We start from the raw sequence: 19,391 nt of genomic DNA, 5'->3' as shown, positions 1-19,391 counted from the left end.
TTTCTACCTTCAGAGACAGCGTATATATCTCATCAAGTGTTTTTATTGATGCTCACGTTTCTTGCATTACACCGACACTATTAATGAAGAACTTTGTGCCTATTAGGTACCTGAGAGGAGTTAACAGCCCCACAAGATTACATTTTAAATATTTTCAGGTTTTTTTCAGTATGTTTTTATATTGAAAAACCTGGAGGCAAAATTCCTTGTCTTGTATTACTGCAGAAGGAAAACCGTTCACAGCCCCGTGCCAGTGCTTACACTACAATGTATCATAGCCAGTAATGATCCCTTTCCAGGAGATGATACAGAATTGCCATCTCCTCCAAAGATAAACAAGGTAAATAACCTAAAACTGTCTTTTGCTCTATTTCCAATCGTCATGATCAGTTACTGGAAAATTAAGATCTGTTGCTGCAAGGGGAAAAGGCTGTTAATCGCCTCTCTGCCGCCCGTTCAGTAAGAGCAACACCACGCCTCTGAGCTTTAATGCAGAACCTGCACCATTCTCCTTGTCCAGCGCTTCAGCGCAAGCATTTCATCCGGCAGCTGGAGAGCGCCCAAAAGGCAATTCACGTGATAGCACCTAGCAAAACTCCTAGTCCTGAATGGAAATCTACTCACACATATGTTGGCTCTGCTATTACAAAAGCCACCTGCAAAATCTGATTACATCACCAAACTATGTGGATTTTGCTATTTATTTTTATTGTGGAGTTATTATATCATGTCTTTGCCACTATGGATAGCAAAAAGCTTCAAATGCTGCGTACCAGGATACCGTTAAGGAAAAAGTCAATGATATCCAAAATGTGGCTGAGAGCTCAAAAACATCTGCTTCATGTACTCAATTTTTCCAGGGCCAGGCACCAACACATCAACCTACTGCCTGACCAGGGGTTTCCTCTGACCAAGGAAGCCTTAATGGGTGTACAGACACGAGAGAAAGTGGGGACTGTCGAGGTGACCCTCAAAAGCCCGAAGAGGGAGTGAGGCAGAGAAAAGGGGATGCGGGAGAGCTGTGCTATGGAACAGAATGAGGTGAAAGATGGAAATGAAGAAATGACAAAGAGCTGAGTTAGAGAAACAGTGCAGATGACCGTCGCAACGGGGATTAGGAAAGGAGAGAATATGTCAGACAGAGCCTTGGGAGCATACAGGTGAAGGATGGAGATTCAAAATGGGGAAATGGAGACTGGGAGGATGAGATAGGTGCGTACAGTGATACTGAGGGACTGCTGGGCACGAAGTTATGGCGTGGGCAAGGGTGTGGGAGATATTTGATAGGATCAGGGAAATATCCCCGTGGGTCAAATAAACACAGCCACTCAAGGTTACAAAATGCCATCAGCCTTAAATAAATTAGTAAGCATGTGACCCATGAAAAAAAAATGGTTTAGCTATCTATAATCTACCTTTCTTCTCTGGTTATTTTCGTTCTTAAAGACTGCCTGAAAATCTCACCTGCAGTATAAGCTGAGGAAGAGATGTCTGGGCCTGCAAAGAACCATCAACTGTATTTCCGAGACGTGACAATGGTTAGGTAGTAACTCAGATGCTTAGTTTTCGGTATTTAAAGGTCGGCATTGTAGCGCTTAGCAAGAGAGTACTAACGAACATACTTTAGACACCTAAAATATTTACATCCGAGTTGTAAATATCCAGCCACAGTTAGATAAAACGATTTAACTGCACTTAGATGGATGGGTCCATGGCGACAGGCAAGTACTGACAGTGACACATAAGACGGTAAGTGGACGGGGGCAGAATCGCTCTCTACGCAAATGTTCAGACTGCGCTTGGCAGAAACTGCTACGGCACAGAAAAATAAGGGTAGAGATGTCTTCTGGAGCACGGAGTACCTGTGCCCCGGAGCCGAGCTCCACGCCTGTCACCTCGGCGGGGGGCCGGGGCCGAGCCGCCGGCCTGGGCTCTGCCACCGGCAGCGGCCGGGCCGGGCAGCCCCGGGAGGGGGCAAGCGCTGCGCGAAGCCGCTGGGAGCTGCGGCCGCACACCTCCGGGCAGAAGGGAGCCCCGGCCCCGAGGGCGGGCCGTCCCGCGGGCAGGCCGCGCCGGGCCCTCGGCCGCCTCACCTCAGCGGCGGAGGCCGCGCCCCTCCGTCCCGCCTCACGTCTGCCCGCGGTTTCTGGTTGTCCTCGCCTGAGGGGGCCCGGCGGGAACGGCGGCGCCGAGGCCGCCCCGCTCCACGCCCCCGGCGGGCCGCAGCGAGCCCCGGGCCGCCCCGCCGCCAGCCCCGGCCCCCACGGCCGCGGGGCCGCTCTGCGCACGCGCCCCGCCGCCGTCCCGCCGCCGTGGGGGTCCCCGTGCCGCATGCGCGCTGCGGGGCGGCGGGCGCGGGGGGGGGGGGCGGCCCCGGGCGCTCGCTCCCCTCCGGAGGCGGCGGCAGCGGCGGGGCCCTCGTCCGTCGGCGAGAGCGGGTGGGGGAACGGGCCGCCCCCCGGGCTGCCCCCGGCATGGGGCGCTGCTGGGGCCGCCCCCCTCGCCGGGCCCGGCGCGCCCCCGGACTCTGCCTGCGGCGCCGCCCGCGGGGCCTGTAGGGGCGGCCGCGCCGCGCTTGGCCGGGGGGAGCGGCGGCATGAGGAGCCGCGGCGGGCGCCGGCAGTGAATGGGCGTCGCGGCGGAGCGGGAGGAGCCGGAGCCGCCGCCGCCGCCGCCGCGATGGCTCAGGAGAAAATGGAGCTGGACCTGGAGCTGCCGCCGGGGAGCGCCGCGGCCCCGGGCGACGGGGGCGGCCTGAGGCGATCGAACAGCGCCCCCCTCATCCACGGGCTCAGGTGAGCGCGGCGCGGCCCGGCCCGCGGCGGCCCCCGAGCCCCGGCGGGAGCCGGGCCCGCCCCGGGCCGGGCTCCGGGCCGGGGCGGGGGGCGGTTTGGCCGCCGCCGTGTCGGGAGCGGGGCCCGGGGCCGCCCTGGCCGTAGCCCCGCGGGTCGCTCCGTGTTTGGCCTGGGAAGGGTGCTCCTCACCGAGCCGTCGTGATGTTGTGGGTGCCTTGGCCGTGTGGGGAAAGGTGGGGCTCCCCAGCGGGAAGGGGTTTAGGCAGGACATGGGGCACAGGCTGCCCGGGGAAGGGGTTGAGCCCCCGTCCCTGGAGGTATTTAAAAGACGGGTAGATGTGGTGCTTAGGGACATGGTTTAGTGGTGGACTTGGCAGTGCTGGGTTAACGGTTGGACTCGGTGATCTTAAGGGTCTTTTCCAACCTTAACGATTCTATGATTCTATGAAAGCCGAGGCAGGCGTGCTGTAGCTTTACTAAAACGCTCTGTTTGTTTTCATCTAGGTCTGTTGTGCGTTGTGTAGCTGAGAAACAGCACGGAGCGTCAGGGTTGCGGCCGTTCTTGTCGCTAAAGTAGCAATCTCTGTGCGTTCTGTAATGGTTCAAGTCTGACCAAAAAAATCGGTGTGGCGTGTATGATTGCACCAGTAAGTGCTTTCAGAAAAATCGGGCGAATTCGGTGAAGATCATTTCATGGGACCTTGAAAGACACATAAGTTTTACATTTAGCGTAAAACAATGTATCAGTTGTCCCGGAGTTTTGCTGGCCGATACTGATTTTGTTGCTGTGGCTATTGCCATCATCCTGTGGCAGGCGGCATTTGCAGGGGGGTCGGGTGTTCGCCCTGTGCTCCAGGTCTGGCCCCCTTCAGCTGGCAGGGCAGAGGCAGTGGCAGCCCCAGGCAGGGGCTCGGAGGGAAGCTCTCAGACAGGTGTGGTCTCTTGGGTGGTTTTGTCTTTGGGTAAGTTTATAACTCAGACTTCTGTTTCTTGCCTCCCAGAGGCTGTCGTGAAGTTGGGAGATGCCCCCATCTGCTACGTGGTGTGGCTACCATCTAACTTCGGGGTGGTCCACATGCTGCTACGAGTAGTATGTCTGCAGTTTGGGAGAGCATATTGACAATAAACTTTATAAAAAATAGTATAATACATGATAAGTACTTACTGTTGGGTTTTTTTTTTCCTTAAACTTCATGTTTCTGTAGGGAACTAGATATCAAGTGACAGACAAATCTCATAAATCTTCTGTACCAAAATGGTTAACAGTACATTACAGTTCAGAGGACATACTAATTCTTGCCTATTCAGACATTATTTAATACTAAGTAAACATAATTGTGATTCTTTTACATAATCGTAATGAAACAACTATCAGTTTACATTTCCATGCAGTATAGAAGTATTGTGAATGGCAGTTGTTCCTCAGGGAGATTTCTGAGCAGGTAAACTAATCATATAACTGAGATGAGGTGTTTTTATAATCTCAGCCTTTTGTAAGTTGTTTCTTATGAACTGTGAGACCCTTGACTCTTTTTTTAAGGAAAAAAAAAAGCATCCCATGACCATGTTGTAAACAAATTATTTATTTCAGGGCCTGGGCAAGTAGAAGGGTAAGCCTGAGCTCTTGCCTTGAAACTGTGCATACACTATACATTAGGTCGTTATACAAATTAAACTGAAATACCATGGAACTAATTTGAGGTGGTTGCAGTGGTTTGCCTGTTAGTGAGGAATTTTCCAGCAGAAAACTGTTTTTGCAAGATTGCAGCTCTTGGCAAGAAACTTCAGTTTTTCCCAGAAGGGCTTTGTTGGGTAAACTGAAACAAAAGCTCTTGCTCTTGAACAGCTTGCTTTTTCTACTCTGCCTCCTGTTTTACTTCTTCATTAACAGATTTAGTACGGAGCTTGGAGAACGAGTTACCGTAGAGCCAGAGAACATTTTTAAGTGGAATATTTTAGATCACGAAAGTTACCTTTCACAGAACTTTTGATTCTTGTTTTCATGCCAAATAAAATTGATTTTTAATGGGAACTGTAAGAATTTTCTCTGAAAGGTAAGTCTGAGATCTGATCAGCTCTGGTGTTTTTGCAAGGGAGATTAAAGGTAAGGATATTGTAGGGTTTTTTTTCTCTCCCTCTCTTCTAGCTAGCACTGAATATTGGACTCGGCCTATGGTAGTGTGTTACAGAATCATTCCAAACTGTTTTCTCCATGCAAACCTTGGATTTCGGGATGTACTGTTTGTGTTGTGTTTGCATACCAACCAGTACGCTTACACTAAAAAGGAATTGTAGCTGTTGGCCTCAGCCAGTAAATCTCATCTCTAAACGTCACATCGTGGATCCCTTAAATTTCTCCTGTTCCACCGCCTATCAAATGGCACCTGTTTGATCTCTTGTGGGTGTAAACTGAGTGAAACTTCCTTGAAAATTCTAAATGATGTCTGGTCATTTGTACTTGACGTTTTAGAGAAAGAGAGTCAATGCATTCTTCATGGCAAAAAGCACAGTGCTTATGCCAACTCCTATATGCTTTTCTTTCACAGGATAAGCTTTGTTTATTTTTTATTTACGGCTAGGTAAAAGCTATCTAAAACTTATGTGTCCGACTGGTGCATTTTAAACTGGAGGATTCTGTTAGTGATGTGCATTATGATTATCAGTCTTTAGAACAAGGTAATGCTATTGATTAGATTAGTTTTAAGAAATTGTATTTGTGTAGTGCTTTTGTTCATCCCAGGTTAGCAGCTGAGACAAAAAGCTACAACCCAGTGACTTCTTGTAATTTGGATCTAATTACAATCTTACATTTGGATCTGTTTGCCTGTGCAGTTCCTCAGTGATTTTTAGGCATGGGGATTGTAGGATTGTGGCTCAAAATTTTTATTCTGGTGACCATAAAACTTACTTCATTTCTGGAGTCTCATTCATTAAGTGCTGATCGATGGCTGACGATAACACTAGTGATGACCAGTGAAACTTGCTTTAGGAATCAATAGAACTAAAGTTGCCTTGAGAAGGGAGCTCATTTCATCTCAAATAACTAATCCTGCATTATTTAAATGGATGTGCTGCTTCCTCGTTAGAAACGTGACTGTGGTCAAAAGTCTTAGGGCTTTAAAAACTGGTTTTACTGTATGTTTAATTTAACCTCTCCTGGAAAAAAGTTCAGAATTTACTAAATTTTCGTAGTGATAAGATTTATCAAGATACTGTAGTTTTTTATTCTCTATCTACGGCATTGAAGCTGGTTTCAGTTATTGGTTATATGCCATTTATAAATTGGTTCTGTTGAATGACATTCGAAGCAATATGCAAGCTGCAGCCATTCCAAACGTAATAAATTCCCACAGAAATAAATTCCCACAGTCTTAACAATTTTTTCAGTTATTCTGAAGACTCAATATGATTAATTAAAATCATTAATTGAAGTAGCTGGGACTTGGGGGCAGAGCAATTTGGTTTCCACTCTGCCAGCAAACTAAGAGAGTTCTTACATACCTGTCTCTCGAGTGCTTTGTCTTGCAATGATGGCTGTCATAGCATTTGAAACTGAGCTTGTATTAAGAGGTACTTTTTGATAGGAAGGAAATGGCTTTTGCATTTGACAAGTGTTTCTTTTCACAGCGATAACTCGCAGGTGTTCCAGGCTAACGTTTTGCGAACCCGCAGGAACAGTACCACAGTTATGAATCGTCATAGTCTGGTAAGAAAACTATTAGACCAACCGCATTAGGTCCAAAGCAGAAGTGTGCAAACAGGATTAAAGAAGAAAATTAGATCATAGTCTGTGAAACTATTAGCACATGTTTTCAGGAACAAGGCTCTGGACTCTGATATTAATATGCTGTAGCTATAGTGAAATGTTATTTATAGGCCGTTTGGCCTTGGAGAGTACTTATATTTCATTGTGATCGTAACTTTGTTTATAAAATGCAAGCAGATGTTCTAAGATAGAGTAAGAAAGGTAGTTCAGAAGGAAAACTAATTACCTAGATGTATTGTTCAGTAACCAGTGTGCTAATCATTTCTGATTTAAAAAAAAAAAAAAGTGCAGTGTTGTTCTGATGTTAAATTGTCTTTTCCATAGTAATGACGGAATAGACTGTTGTAATCAACAACTGATATAACAAGATACAACTGGCTGATAGAACATGAATCTTGAGACTTCCAGGATGAATGATTCTATATCTCTCGAAGACGTTCATTTGTGATTTCAACTTTTGTCAGAATTCTGTTATTGCAACTCCCCAAATCTGAATTTTTAAAATGTTAATCTGAACCCAGAGAAAATATTGCATAGCTTGTGTTTTCATATCCTACAAATTGTGGTAGAAGGGTGTGATTTTGACTGATTTAGAACACCTGCACAGAATCGCACAGCGTGATTTGCTAACCCTTAAAGGGTTAGGGTGTATGGGATAGTTATTTCCTCTAACCAAAAGGAATTTTTGGTCAGACTTCCATGTGTAACCAGAAATGTAACTTTTCCCCTAAGAAGGCCTTAAGAAAGAGGCAGACACAGGATAACGTCCAGCTGCATTCAGCTGATTATTAATGTTTTGGAAAAATTAAGCTATGTTGGGGTGGGAAGGGAGTAGTATCAATTTTCTTTTAAGTATGGGTAACAAAGTCCCTGTAATGCTAACAGCAATTATCCTGTTTTTCTTAGTTACCTTTTGAAGATGCTTTGGAAATAATTTGTTAGCCCTGTGTTAATGCTTGAAGAATGCTACTCTCCTGTTTTGTTGACTGATGCCCCTTAGCTAAAATTCTGTTTTAAAATCGGGACGGACAAGTATTTCAGCAAAGGTTTGCATCTGTAACAGGACTGGGATACTTATGTAAATAAGTCTGGAAAGATTGGTGGAAAAGCCTTTCTCCTGCTAGGATATAAAACCTGATAGAACACATTATGGTAAAGATTTCTTTAAACAACAGTCTCTTTCTTCATACATATTTTTAGGGTGATGGCTTAGGGTAAATTTGTTTATGCTTGTGGTCAGGCAAAAGGAGAAACAAACAAAGGTGAAAGCTCAGTTTATTGTGTTTACTTCTTGAAGATCCTCAATTGTTGGGCAAAAAAGATGCAATTTAGGATGCGTTGCCCGGAACTTGCTGGGAAGCAGGAGCTAGTTCACTGATGGGCAGCTCTTCTGGCTGCCCTTAATAGATGTTGCGATCTTCTGGGCTGAACCAGTGTTCCCATCTTCATGGGACGATGTTCTCAACCCTTCACCTCACTTGAAGGTTATTAAAAAGCATCCTGAAAGTTAACTCTCTTCTGCACCCCCAGCTGACCAGGTGCTGACAAAATACAGTTGAAATTTTACTTATGCTAAAAATCAAGTGTTCCATTGACTGCTAGATCGGTGCCTTGTCCGTTTTGAAATATTTCTTTGAATTATTGTCTGGTTAAGTATAGTTTTATGATGTTAGAGATATTCTAAGGAGTTAGATGACATCTACTTTGGTGAATTAAATTTTACAATAAGTAGGTGATAAAGTGTACTTCAAAAACCACTTTTGTGTATTTAGGAAAGCTAATCCAAGTTTTATTGCAGTGTAAGCTCTAATAAAGAGAGTGAAAAGATTCAGTAAGTGACTGAAGCTTTGTTAATTTAGTATTGTAAGTACAGCTAAAATTTTAAGTTTTGTTAAACTTTGTGGGGAAAAAAATTGATTAGTATTTGTCTAATCTGTGTTGTGTTCACTGTCATGGGAACAATGGGAGTTGCTAAAATGCTCTGGTAACTGAAGGTCATGCTCTATCTCGCTCCATCTTCAGGGCTGTTGTGGTTGTCCCAGTGCTCAGCTGAATTCTAAAATCTTTTCTTTTTTGAGTGGCTTCTCCAAGTCTCAGACTCCAGCTCTTTTATAATGATGACTACAGGGGCAGCTATGCCATTTTGCCCGGGGCCTAATCTGCCGTTTTCTGACACTCCATGTAATTGCCAAGGAAGGGTCAACTAGGCTCAGTATCCGCTGTTTATTTCCTTCCAGAAGATATCAGTGGCATCTAGTGAGTAAATGTTTTGGCGTTTTTTGTTTTGTTTTTGTGGTTGGTGTTTTGGTTTTGTTGTTTAAGCAAAGCGGTTTAGTCTGTGGTTAGAAGTTTAGGTACTATTTCAGCAAAAGTTGATTTTTTAAATTTTTTTTTTTTAATTTTTTAAAGCTAGGTAAGTTCCCTCCTACACGGTTCACTGTGTGGCCCCACAGATGCTTGTGTTGGCAGAAGGCAGGGGGCACTGGAGGACGGCAATGGAAGGGCAGAGGCACCAGGGCAGGGGACTGCCTACTTTGGCTGTGCTGCCTGCCAAACTGGCTCTTCTGAAACGTTACCTTCAGTGGAAAAGATTATCTAACATACCTGAGAAGGGCGGAAGGGGAAGGTGTTTCTCTTCCATGTGATAGTGCAATAGTTTGTAATGTTTTTTTTATTAAGCTTTGCACTTTCTTAAAACATTGGGGATTTGAGTAGCATAATTTTAACAAATGCGTTCAGTCTGCTCTAGGAAGTATCCTTTAAAAGTGACCGAGGCTTCTGATAGTTTATTTTCACAAGAATTAAATCAAAGGACTACAAACAGGGAAAAGGTGAGTTTTAAGCATTGACAAAGCAAGGATTATGACTTGTTGGAGATGGGATGTAGGATCCTCAGAGTTAATGGATTTAGTGTGTTAGATCCTGCAGAGGAACACTTGACTCTCTTTCTATAATTTTTATTTTACACTGCGAGCCACTGGTTTTGTATATATTCTATTAATGTCAAACCTTAAATTATGCGGATCACAGTCATAAAATTAGAATATAATGAGTGGAACAAATGCATTTCTACTGTGGAGTGACAGAGTGAATAGGCAGGAATGTACTATTGTCCAGATCCTTTTCTATGTGTGAGAATCAAGGTCAACTCAAGGTCCACATGGGCTGGTACAGCTTAGAGGAATTTTTGTTAGGTGCACAGGATTTTTGGGAGCCTGGTATAATAGTAAAGCTGACCTAAACTGGACTTAAGAAGTAGCAAATCAAAGCATTATAGCCGTTAGACTTTAGTAGTATATATTATGATGTCTAAATTCTGGCACAAACCGTAGACATCCTTTGTGTGAGTCTGACAGGCTGATATCTTCTGTGACAAAAAGGGCATGATATCTTGATGTTTGTTTTTTTAGAGGGAGGATTCTGGATATACGAAGCATTAGTAGTCTGTAATAACCATAACCTTTTGAGTAAGACAGCAAAATCTTTGTGTTCTCCATGGCACTGATTAGACGATGGTGCAGTAAATGGTTAACTGAATGTTTGTTATTCCTCCAACTTCAGCATAATGAAGAGCTCTAGTAATGTTTTGTGAAGTGGATGAAGCCTCATACTGCATGAAGTGTATAAACACTTAGTAATAATACAAACCTTACTTGCTGAACACACATCCATTTTAAAAAGACACCTTGTTTTTTGGAGCGGTTGTCAGCTTACAGAGAAAACGTTAAACCTCTATTCAAAGTTTTAGCCTTGAATTTTTGATCCCTGAATCGGTTATGACAAAAGTCAACTGAGGGTCAAACATTTGAGGGATGGGAAATATGTGAAAGGAAATTATATTTTGAGAAAATAATCTCTTTTAATTACTTGGTTTTGAGTATGCAGTTTTAGATCATAGCATTCCAGTGAGATCTTGATGCAAAACTGACAAAATTAACAGAAGACCATTTTTAGTGACATCCTCTCTGATTTCACCTGAATTGGTGAAGCTCTTGAGAAACCATAAGGAAGGTATTTAGCTCTTTGTTAGCCTTCTAATAGCTGATTTTTTTCACCTGCCAAAATACTCACTTATAGGCAGACAACAATCCAGAAACCTTTTTGCACAGTATGTGGTTTTGGCTTTGTATTTTTAAATGAGCTATTGGGGAGCCTTCTGGATCACTTAAATATTCTGGATCACTTAAGTGAAAAAATTTATGCAACTGTAAATATTACGGGTGGCAGTGTGCTAGTTAAAAGCAGCTTCTTTCTGTAGAAAAGGCTGTGAATTGTAGTTGCCTGGAAATGAAGTGAAAGGCAGGCTGATGCCAATTAGCATCTGTGAGCATACAAAGCGGTATAATATGGAAATACATATTATCATAATCTTGCAAGTAATTAATGTAGCTTGTGTATACTGAGAATGTTACGAATGCTGTGTTTTTTAGAAAAAAAAAAAAAAAAAAACAAAAAACCACAACATATATTTTTTAGTTTGGGGTACCACTGTAGAGTGGTTACTAACATTCCTGCACCTTTCTCTCCCTTCTCCTGTGGTTTGTAAGTGTGTTTCAGTTGTATGTGGCTTTGTTTTGCAGTTTGTGCCATCATCTCCTATCCGTATTCCTAGCAGCCGTCTTCATCAAATCAAACAGGTAAGCACAGATTCTCTTTTGCTTTTTAAATTTTTTTATAGATGGTTGGGTTTTTTGCAGTTAATGTGTGATGTCCTTCAAAGGGTTATAGATTTTACTTCTGAAATTGTAGTACAGAGTCTGCAGCAGTCTATTACTTCAAGGTGTTTTCAAAAGTAAAAGCTGTACCTTGTCTGCAGAGTTCTACATTTCATGAAGTAGAATGCATCTTAGAGAGAGAAGAAGATTTGAGCAGAAAGGCAAATCTTAAAATCGACACTTTAGAAAGGAAACCTTTAATGTAAACCCTTAGGGTAAAGTTTCACCAAGTTTTTTGGCAGTGGTGCCAGCGTAAATATTCAGGGCCAATAACAAAGTGTTCCTTAACTTGTGTTGGCACAAGACTTTTGTGCAGCCAGAAAATGAACTGGATAAGGAAGCACTCTGGCTAAAAAATAGTTTGGACTCTTCTGGCTGGGCTATTTTTCATCTGTATAATTTTCTTATCCAGACCTCTGTACTCGTGCTGTCGCAGCATGAGTGGAGGGGGAAGGGCACACGAGCAAACACTTAGGAAGGGGGGGGGTGGCAAATATCTGAGTAGGCTTAAATAGCACTGCTCCCAGACAACAGACCGCAGTCTAAGGCCTCAAGTTTTAAAAACAACAGGCTCAAACTCTTGCGGCTCCTCCGTTTTATATGTTGACTTTTTGACAGTAGAATGTTTATAAAATTGACTTGAAGATGCTTGATTTTTTTTTTTTAATAATTTTTTTAGCTTGCTAGTTTTCAATGGATAGGCTTGATTTTTACAGGGTGAAAAGTTAAGAAAATGTAATGCTTCGGACAGCATTTTCAGGGTATGATGTCTGAAGTGATAGAAGGCACTTCTGCTTCCCACCTCAGATATTTAAGGTGCATGCATAGTAATCCTGAAGAAAATAACCGTTTGCTTTCATTGTGTAAATAATTTACTGGCTTAAAGAGACTCTGAAGCACTCAGGTCAGTTGTAGAGCTGTTTTTATCAACATAAAAAAGCTTAGGATTAATATGTAAATGTGATTAGAGCAAGGGAATGAACTACCACGGCTCTGCTATATTAGATGAAGTAAAGTTTGATAATTCAATTTTTTGGAAAATACTTCTGTATTCATACTTGTTCCATACATTTATTAAAGCAAACAATTACATTTCCTAATTTGTATTTGATCATTAAATCCACAAGTTGAAATTCCGTGTCCTGTATACTTAGTGGCAGAGATGGGAACCTGTGTGATTTACTTCTGATCTCTTTCAAATCTTAGCAAATAATCACACAGCTGAACTACGTTAGTAAGACTCTTCCTACATATGATGAAGATGGTGAAGATGTTTAGTTGAACTTTTATTCTAGAACTGGACTGAATTCTGGACTGAATTAGGGAATCTACTCATTCACTCAACAGACTGGGCAGTATTCAGGTAGTTTTAAGGAATGGTGTCTACCTAAGAGGAGTTTGAGTCAAGTTTGTACTTTAACTTGGTGTTCATGTTTAGTTTAATTTTATATCTTTGATCCATTCGAATAATATTTTATGGATGTTTTAGAAAAAAACTCCACTAAATCCCAAATTCATTGTGTACAATGCGCTGTATTGCAAATGAAATGCTGGCAGTTACTAATCCATAGAATAAGGTAAGAATCCAGCCATGCTTTTGATGATTACCTGTACTAGTTTCCACTTTGTGAAATAATGTTATGCGAGACTGCATAAAGATACTCTAGCATGTGCAGAATTTTTGGTTCATATTATCATTGTTCAGTTTTGTAACTATCTCTTGGATAGTAATGAAAATAAAAAAGCTGTTTGAGAAACAGTCAGCTCCCATGAGCACTTCTTATGTGATGGTTTCTCTTGCTACACCTCTTTCTCGTCCTCTCCCCCTCACTCCTTTTTTTATGTAGGGAGAACTTAAGGTTATTGTTGCTCAACCAAATTGAATTAAACTTTCTGCATACCAAAGTGGAATGAAACGAGCTTTTCTGATTTGCTGTAGCAAAGCTTTCTTTTTTTTGTCTTAATTTTTCATCTGCTAATCTTTTAGGAAGAAGGAATGAATTTGATGAACAGAGAAACAGTACGTGAAAGGTAAGTGTTAAGGCAAACTAGAATACTTAATACGGTCTTCTGTGGGCCCGGGACAATACGTTTCTTTTCTTCTTTATAGAGAAGTGCAAGTAGCAATGCAGATGAGCCACTCATGGGAGGAGAGCTTGAGCCTGGTAATGCATTCATGCTTTAATTTGTGTTTCTGTTATCAGTATCAGGACACTAGAGACTCTCTCATGTCAACATTTTCTTTTATAGTTTGACCTACAATTAAGGTGTTAGTATATTACTGCTTTTGATCAGCAATTTTTCACACCAACAAGGCATAGAATTATCAGTTGTTCGAGGATACATGTCGGTTCCTTGGCTGGTATGTCAAAAGAAAATTGCATGGATGTCTGCCTGTTCAAATTTTCTTCCATGTTCTGATACTCACTACGTAATGTTTAAGGCTTTTTTTGGTTTGGTTTTTGTGGTTTTTTTGTTGTTGTTGTTGTTGTTGTTGTTTTGTTAAGTTTAGCTCATAAATGGCTACCTAAAAATTATGAATATGATGGAGGATAACTTTGGAATCTTACTCAATTCCACACCAATCAGTCCTTTTCTTGTTAAGGTACTTGTTCATAAGATTAATTATATGTACTATTTACAGAGCGACAATGATTTTGAAAAATCATCATCACCCAAGCAAGTAGACTTTGTCCCAGTTTCTCCAGCTCCTTCGCCTACCAGAGGAATAGGGAAGGTGAGCAAAATGTGTTAATAATGATTTTATCTTGAGTAGTGCTAAATAAATTCAACCAAATCAATAGCAAAAGATTAAGCCACCTGCTCTTTTCTACCTCAGCTGCAAACAAGAAACCAGGGAGTAAACAAAAAAACCCTGAAATCCCAAACTGGAAAATACCAGCTAGCAGTTTGCGCATCTTGTGGATGCGAATTTCTGTGGATTGTTTGACTGATAATCTGTGGTTAATAAACCTTATTCTTTATTTGCCTTCCTCTTGGAATAAGAGGAAGGGGCATACATTCTCATTTTATGAACCATAGTCTCTTAAACCAGACAATGGTGAAATAAATCCTTGTCAACTTGCATGTATTCTGCATGAAAATTCAATCTATCCAACTCTTTCTTAATTTTTCTCAGTAACAAAAAGTGGTATCTCGGCATACCCAGCCACATTGACGGTCACTTAAATTGATAGTGGGTTGCTTACCTGCGATAAGGATCAGTTGTTCCCATGAGTGTGATACAGTGTTGATCGGTAAATAACACGAACTGTTTTACTCTCAGCAATGTTTCTCACCATCTTTGCAAAGTTTGGTGAGCAGCAGTGGATTACCTCCAAGTCCTAGCCCGAGTCCAACGCGGCGATTTTCAAGGTAAGTACCAGATCATATCAATAACAGAAAATTGGCATAGCTTGTTCACAGTAGGCTTTCGAAATACGAGAATTTGTTGTATACATAATTGATTTCTGATGACAAATACAACTTTATATATTCATGTAAACTTTGGATTTTACAGTGCTTTAAAATATTCGTTAAAATTCTCATGTCATAACATTGGGAAAGTGGGCTGCATTTTGGCATCTGTCTTCTCAGTGTCGTCTCTATATTGCTTTTCATCAGAGCTTAAGTAATTGAATTGAATTCTAAGGCAGGGCGGGGAATAACCAAACAGATTTAGGGTTTGTTACTGATTCTGGTTTTAGTTGCGTTGGATGTTGGTTTTGAGTGATGCGGGCATACAATTAAATTTTATTAGGCCCTAAAAGTTCAGCAAAGTACTGCCTGTCCCCTGAGATCTAGTCAGTGCCCAGATGTGAGCTTTTGGACTGCCCCAGCTGTGATATAATGTGATTCAGCTTTTTCTGCTAAGGTCTATGCTTCCTGCTCTTTCTTTAGGGGAAAAAAAAAAAAAAAGAGGACTTACTTTGGATAAGCTGTTTTAATGCCTGTTTTCTTAGAGTTTTCCACTTAGTAGTTTGTTATCTGAGTATCTTTTGATTTTTTTTTTTTTTTAACGTGTTTTCAGGCTTCCTTTATTACTGGTGATGTCATTATAGCGTATGCCTTCTTTTTGCAGGAGAAGCCAGAGTCCAATTAACTGCATTCGACCGAGTGTTCTTGGGTCAATAAAAAGGAAAGGTACGGTATTTGGTGTTGGCTAATATAGTAAGTCAACTTGTTTAATTTTATAGTAATCCATATAGCTTTCTTCATAACTCTGTTCAACTGGCTGATATTTCAAAGAGTGACTAGAAATAGAGGATGCTACCGATGACCAAATAAATGGAACTACTTGTAGGGATAAAAGAGACAAATTGATAAATTAGTTTTTACTGTTCTGTAAAACTAATAGTTGTTCTGATCTAATGCCTCTCCATTACTGTAGTCATATAGATCTGACAAGAAACTGATGTAAGCTGCTTAACAAAACAAGAACTACAACTATTGGTATATTTAACTTCACAAATAGAAAATTTTGAAAGTCCTGGCTAACTGAAGCGCACAGGTACTGTAGATTTAAAATCATCCTTCTGATGATTTAAAAACCATGGTAAAAACCAAAAACTGATCCAGAGACCTGGTAAACACCTTACTGCTTTATTGGGAAATGTTTCTCTCTCTTCCTACATTTTTCTGCAAGTTTAACTTCTGGTTATTTTATTGCATCTGTTTTTAAATATATCTTCATGCTTCACCTTTGTAACAGAACACTTCTGGCCATGAGACAGCTTTTAAAATACTTCTGTCTGAGTTCTGTTGTAGTCTATTTAAGCATATCTCTGTCCTCCCTTCTTCTAGTATATTTGGAAATCAAAGTCAATACACAAGTTTAGTGATAATCCTGGGCCTTGTTTGTATTGATTGCAAGAGGAAAAGAAGCTTTCCTTATTCTCAGCTTCTCTACTTTGACAGAGCTAGTTAGTGAACTGATAGCTGAACAAACTGGAACAAAAAAATTGTTCTCCACTACTGAAGAATAAATATCTGATATCTAAACCTCAGTTCATAACTCACTAAACTTTCCTGAAGCTTGGACTAGAATGTTTCCAAGAAATAAACAGTCTTTAAAATTCCAGCATTGAACTTCCATGTTTTACATATAAAATAACACTTAATAGATTGTAATAATTTTGAACCACTATTGTGTTTGCTCTGTAGAATTACATTGAAAGTAGATTGTAGTTTAAGCGAGTAGTAATTTTTTATCACTTCTTATCTTTTACCAAAGGTGTAACAGAGATAGAAGATCATCCAAAAAGATTATTCCAAGGATCCACCAATATACTTACCCCTGAAGTTTCACATCAGGCGGAGCTTGGGGAATGGTAAATGCTGTGCTATTGATTGTGTCGATTTCATCAGAAGCGCTACAAGTCTTTTTTCATCTAGCAATGATCATGCTTGAAGTTGTTGGTTGTTTTTTTTTTTTTTTTTTATTTATTAATACAGACATGCCATAATTTTGAAGCACTGAAATTATCACAGTAAACAGGCAGTAATATTCACTACAATTTTACACTTCTAGGACTGACTGTTAACATGCTTCATGTATATGGGAGATGAGCATGTTTAGGAGAAGACACTTCACGGCTGGCAATTTTTGGAGTCTGGTTTCAAGTTGCAGTCCCATATGAATGCTGATGCTTGTGGGTGGATTGTTGTTTTTTTTGGTTTTTTTTTTTCTTCTTTTTTTTCCTTGCTTAGTCACATAGGAAAATTAGTCTGTCTGACCCTCCCTGCCAGGAGGAGATAAAAAGTACTACGTAAAAAATTGTAATGACTTGAAATAGCAAGGGATTTTGATTTAGTATTTTAGTCAACAGGTTAAGAATACATAGGGCGTGCCACAACTATCAAGACAGGGTTATTCACAGTACATTTGTCCTTTTTGCCTCTCAGCTGATGCACATAGCTGTGCGCAAGCTTTGAGCCCATTGCAGCGGCAATAATAAAATAGATGTTTTAAAGCTACTTTAAAAACACAACCTCTTTTGCACACCCTGTTCATAGTAGGCACAGCAGTGCAGGTTCGGTTGCTGCATCTTGGTATAGGAGATGGTAATTTTTAAAAACACTCTGATGCTATCACTGATGATAGATCACTTATGGTTAGAATTCTGTGTCCTGTGAAGCATGTAGTGAATGGTACAACTGAAGTATGTACAGTTTATCATCGGCTCTCCTGACAAAAGAGGCCTCTGGATATATGCTAGCCCGGGACTTTGTAGGAGATGGGGTAAAGCTTGCAGTGAATTGCTCAGCCTGGCGCTTCTGATCTGTACACCGTTGCTGGGTGAGCTGAAGGAGGAGATGGGCAGAACGTTATCTGTCTGTTTGGAAGTGACTGCAAGATGTGTAGTTGCAGATTTATTTCAAATCATAGGGCTTGCTGTTCCTTCAAAGGTGTACAGTCGGTTTTAGAATGGCTTTATGATGAATGGAAGCTAGTATTTGAAACTTATCAGAGAGAGTACCTCATTTCTCGTATCTTGATGTTATTCTGTTTTCAGTCTGTCGTCACACGCTCTTGATGACAACAGAAGCAGTGCAGGCTCTTCCTGTGACTCACCAGCTGAAGTCGGCGCCAACACAGACTCTCCAGTCTCACTTTCTGACTCCAGATCTCCTTTTTTACCGGTAGATCTTACGGCTAAGTTACCTATTAATTGAGAAGCAGAAGTCTGCTCATGGACACCAAGAAACAGGCTGGATATCAATAAGACTTTCTGTTGTGTGTAACTGATTCTGTTCCTCATAGGAACTTCCAGAAATGTCATTATTTCTAGAAAACTTCCAAAATAGTTCCTTGAGGAGGAATTCACGTTTCTAGTGATTTGTATGACATTTACTAAAATACAGTAAGCTGTTGAATTGCAGACATATTTGATGCTAACTTCAGTAAGGAAGCTGTTGATTTACAACGGGTATTGTCTTGTCGGCATACGTTACGAATACCGTACGTATATTCTGCTTGTGGAAGAGTTGGCTTTCCAACAGGCAGTGTCCTCGCTAATATAAAGTGGTGCTTACGTAGTAACAGATAACTTTCACATTCGTCCTCAGTCTGAAACCAATGAAGCAGCTTACTAATTTGGTTTTATTCCCCGAGTGTTAGATATTTATATTTTTTGTTCTTCATATGAACGGGGAATACTGGGGGGGGGGCGGGAATTGATTCTTGTGTTCTGTTATGATTGGCTGTTAATCAATTCCGTGTTCTAATAGATGGCAAAAGAACAAGTTGGTGAGTTGTCACCTTAAATTTATATGTTGGGTTTTATTCATGATCATGACCGCTTTTGTGACTAAATCCAAATTAGGTGTGGAACATTCTGCTCAGTTTTTGTATTATTTTCTTTTTCTTTCCTACTTAGATGATGTATTAGAGTGGTAGATGCTCTGTTAAAGGTCTTTTAATAGGGAAAAATAGTAATAATGTTTGGAACAAAACATGAAATCCTGAGGTTTTACTATTCAGTACTTCAGAGGTGCGTTATTTTAACAGGCAGTGTTCATCCTCATATATGACTTTTGTTGGACAAATACAGTGAGGAATCTTGAATGCCTTTTTACGGGCTGAGGTGATCAAACGTGTTTAATCTGTGTTTAATCTCCTGATGTCGCTTCCTCAAACAATGGCATGAAGTTATTTCTGCTGTTGAAAACTTCAGATGCTGATGGGAAGCCTAGAATTTGGTAATCTGAGATGTGTCAGGATCCTTGTACTATATTTGAAAAGTCAGTGGGTTGAGGCACCCCGATCTCAACTCTGAAATTCCCCAAACGGGAGGAAAAATCTGCAAGCCCCACCATAGGCAGCTGTTTCAGATTTTCCGGTGGCAACCTCATTTTGCTTGTTGACTCCTGTTACGCAGGTGAACTTCCCCAGCGGGGTCCCCGTTTGTACGTGTGTATGCATCTGTACTGTGTGGTTTCAAGCCTTCTCTCCAGAGAGGTTAATAATGAAGCAAAATGTTTTATTTTTTAAACACTAAATCTTTGTAACGTGTAATAAAGTGAGAAAAGTATGGCAACTTCCTCAAGTAGGAGAAAAGCCCACTCTGAACTCTGCTGTGAAAGATTCACATGGATGAAGCTTGGATTGACAGC

At 41.2% G+C, this 19,391-nt stretch overlaps 1 protein-coding gene across 1 annotated transcript; it reads left to right on the top strand.

Annotated features, from left to right (window-relative positions):
• The first annotated feature begins 2,386 nt into the window (after positions 1-2,386).
• Positions 2,387-18,379, top strand: LOC309595963 (P2R1A-PPP2R2A-interacting phosphatase regulator 1). Its single transcript, XM_082323596.1, has 10 exons — positions 2,387-2,795; positions 6,423-6,501; positions 11,142-11,198; positions 13,264-13,307; positions 13,387-13,441; positions 13,921-14,013; positions 14,563-14,651; positions 15,358-15,419; positions 16,510-16,606; positions 17,792-18,379. Exons 1-10 carry the CDS (start codon positions 2,680-2,682, stop codon positions 17,949-17,951), a joined length of 852 nt encoding a protein of 283 aa, XP_082179722.1. The 5' UTR covers positions 2,387-2,679; the 3' UTR covers positions 17,952-18,379.
• Positions 18,380-19,391: the final 1,012 nt, after the last annotated feature.

The sequence above is a fragment of the Platalea leucorodia genome (genome assembly GCF_965183815.1).
Source record: "Platalea leucorodia genome assembly, chromosome: 10".
NCBI lineage: Eukaryota > Metazoa > Chordata > Aves > Pelecaniformes > Threskiornithidae > Platalea > Platalea leucorodia.
Note: the sequence above shows the minus strand (reverse complement) of the source record. Positions and strands in the feature narration are given on the sequence as shown.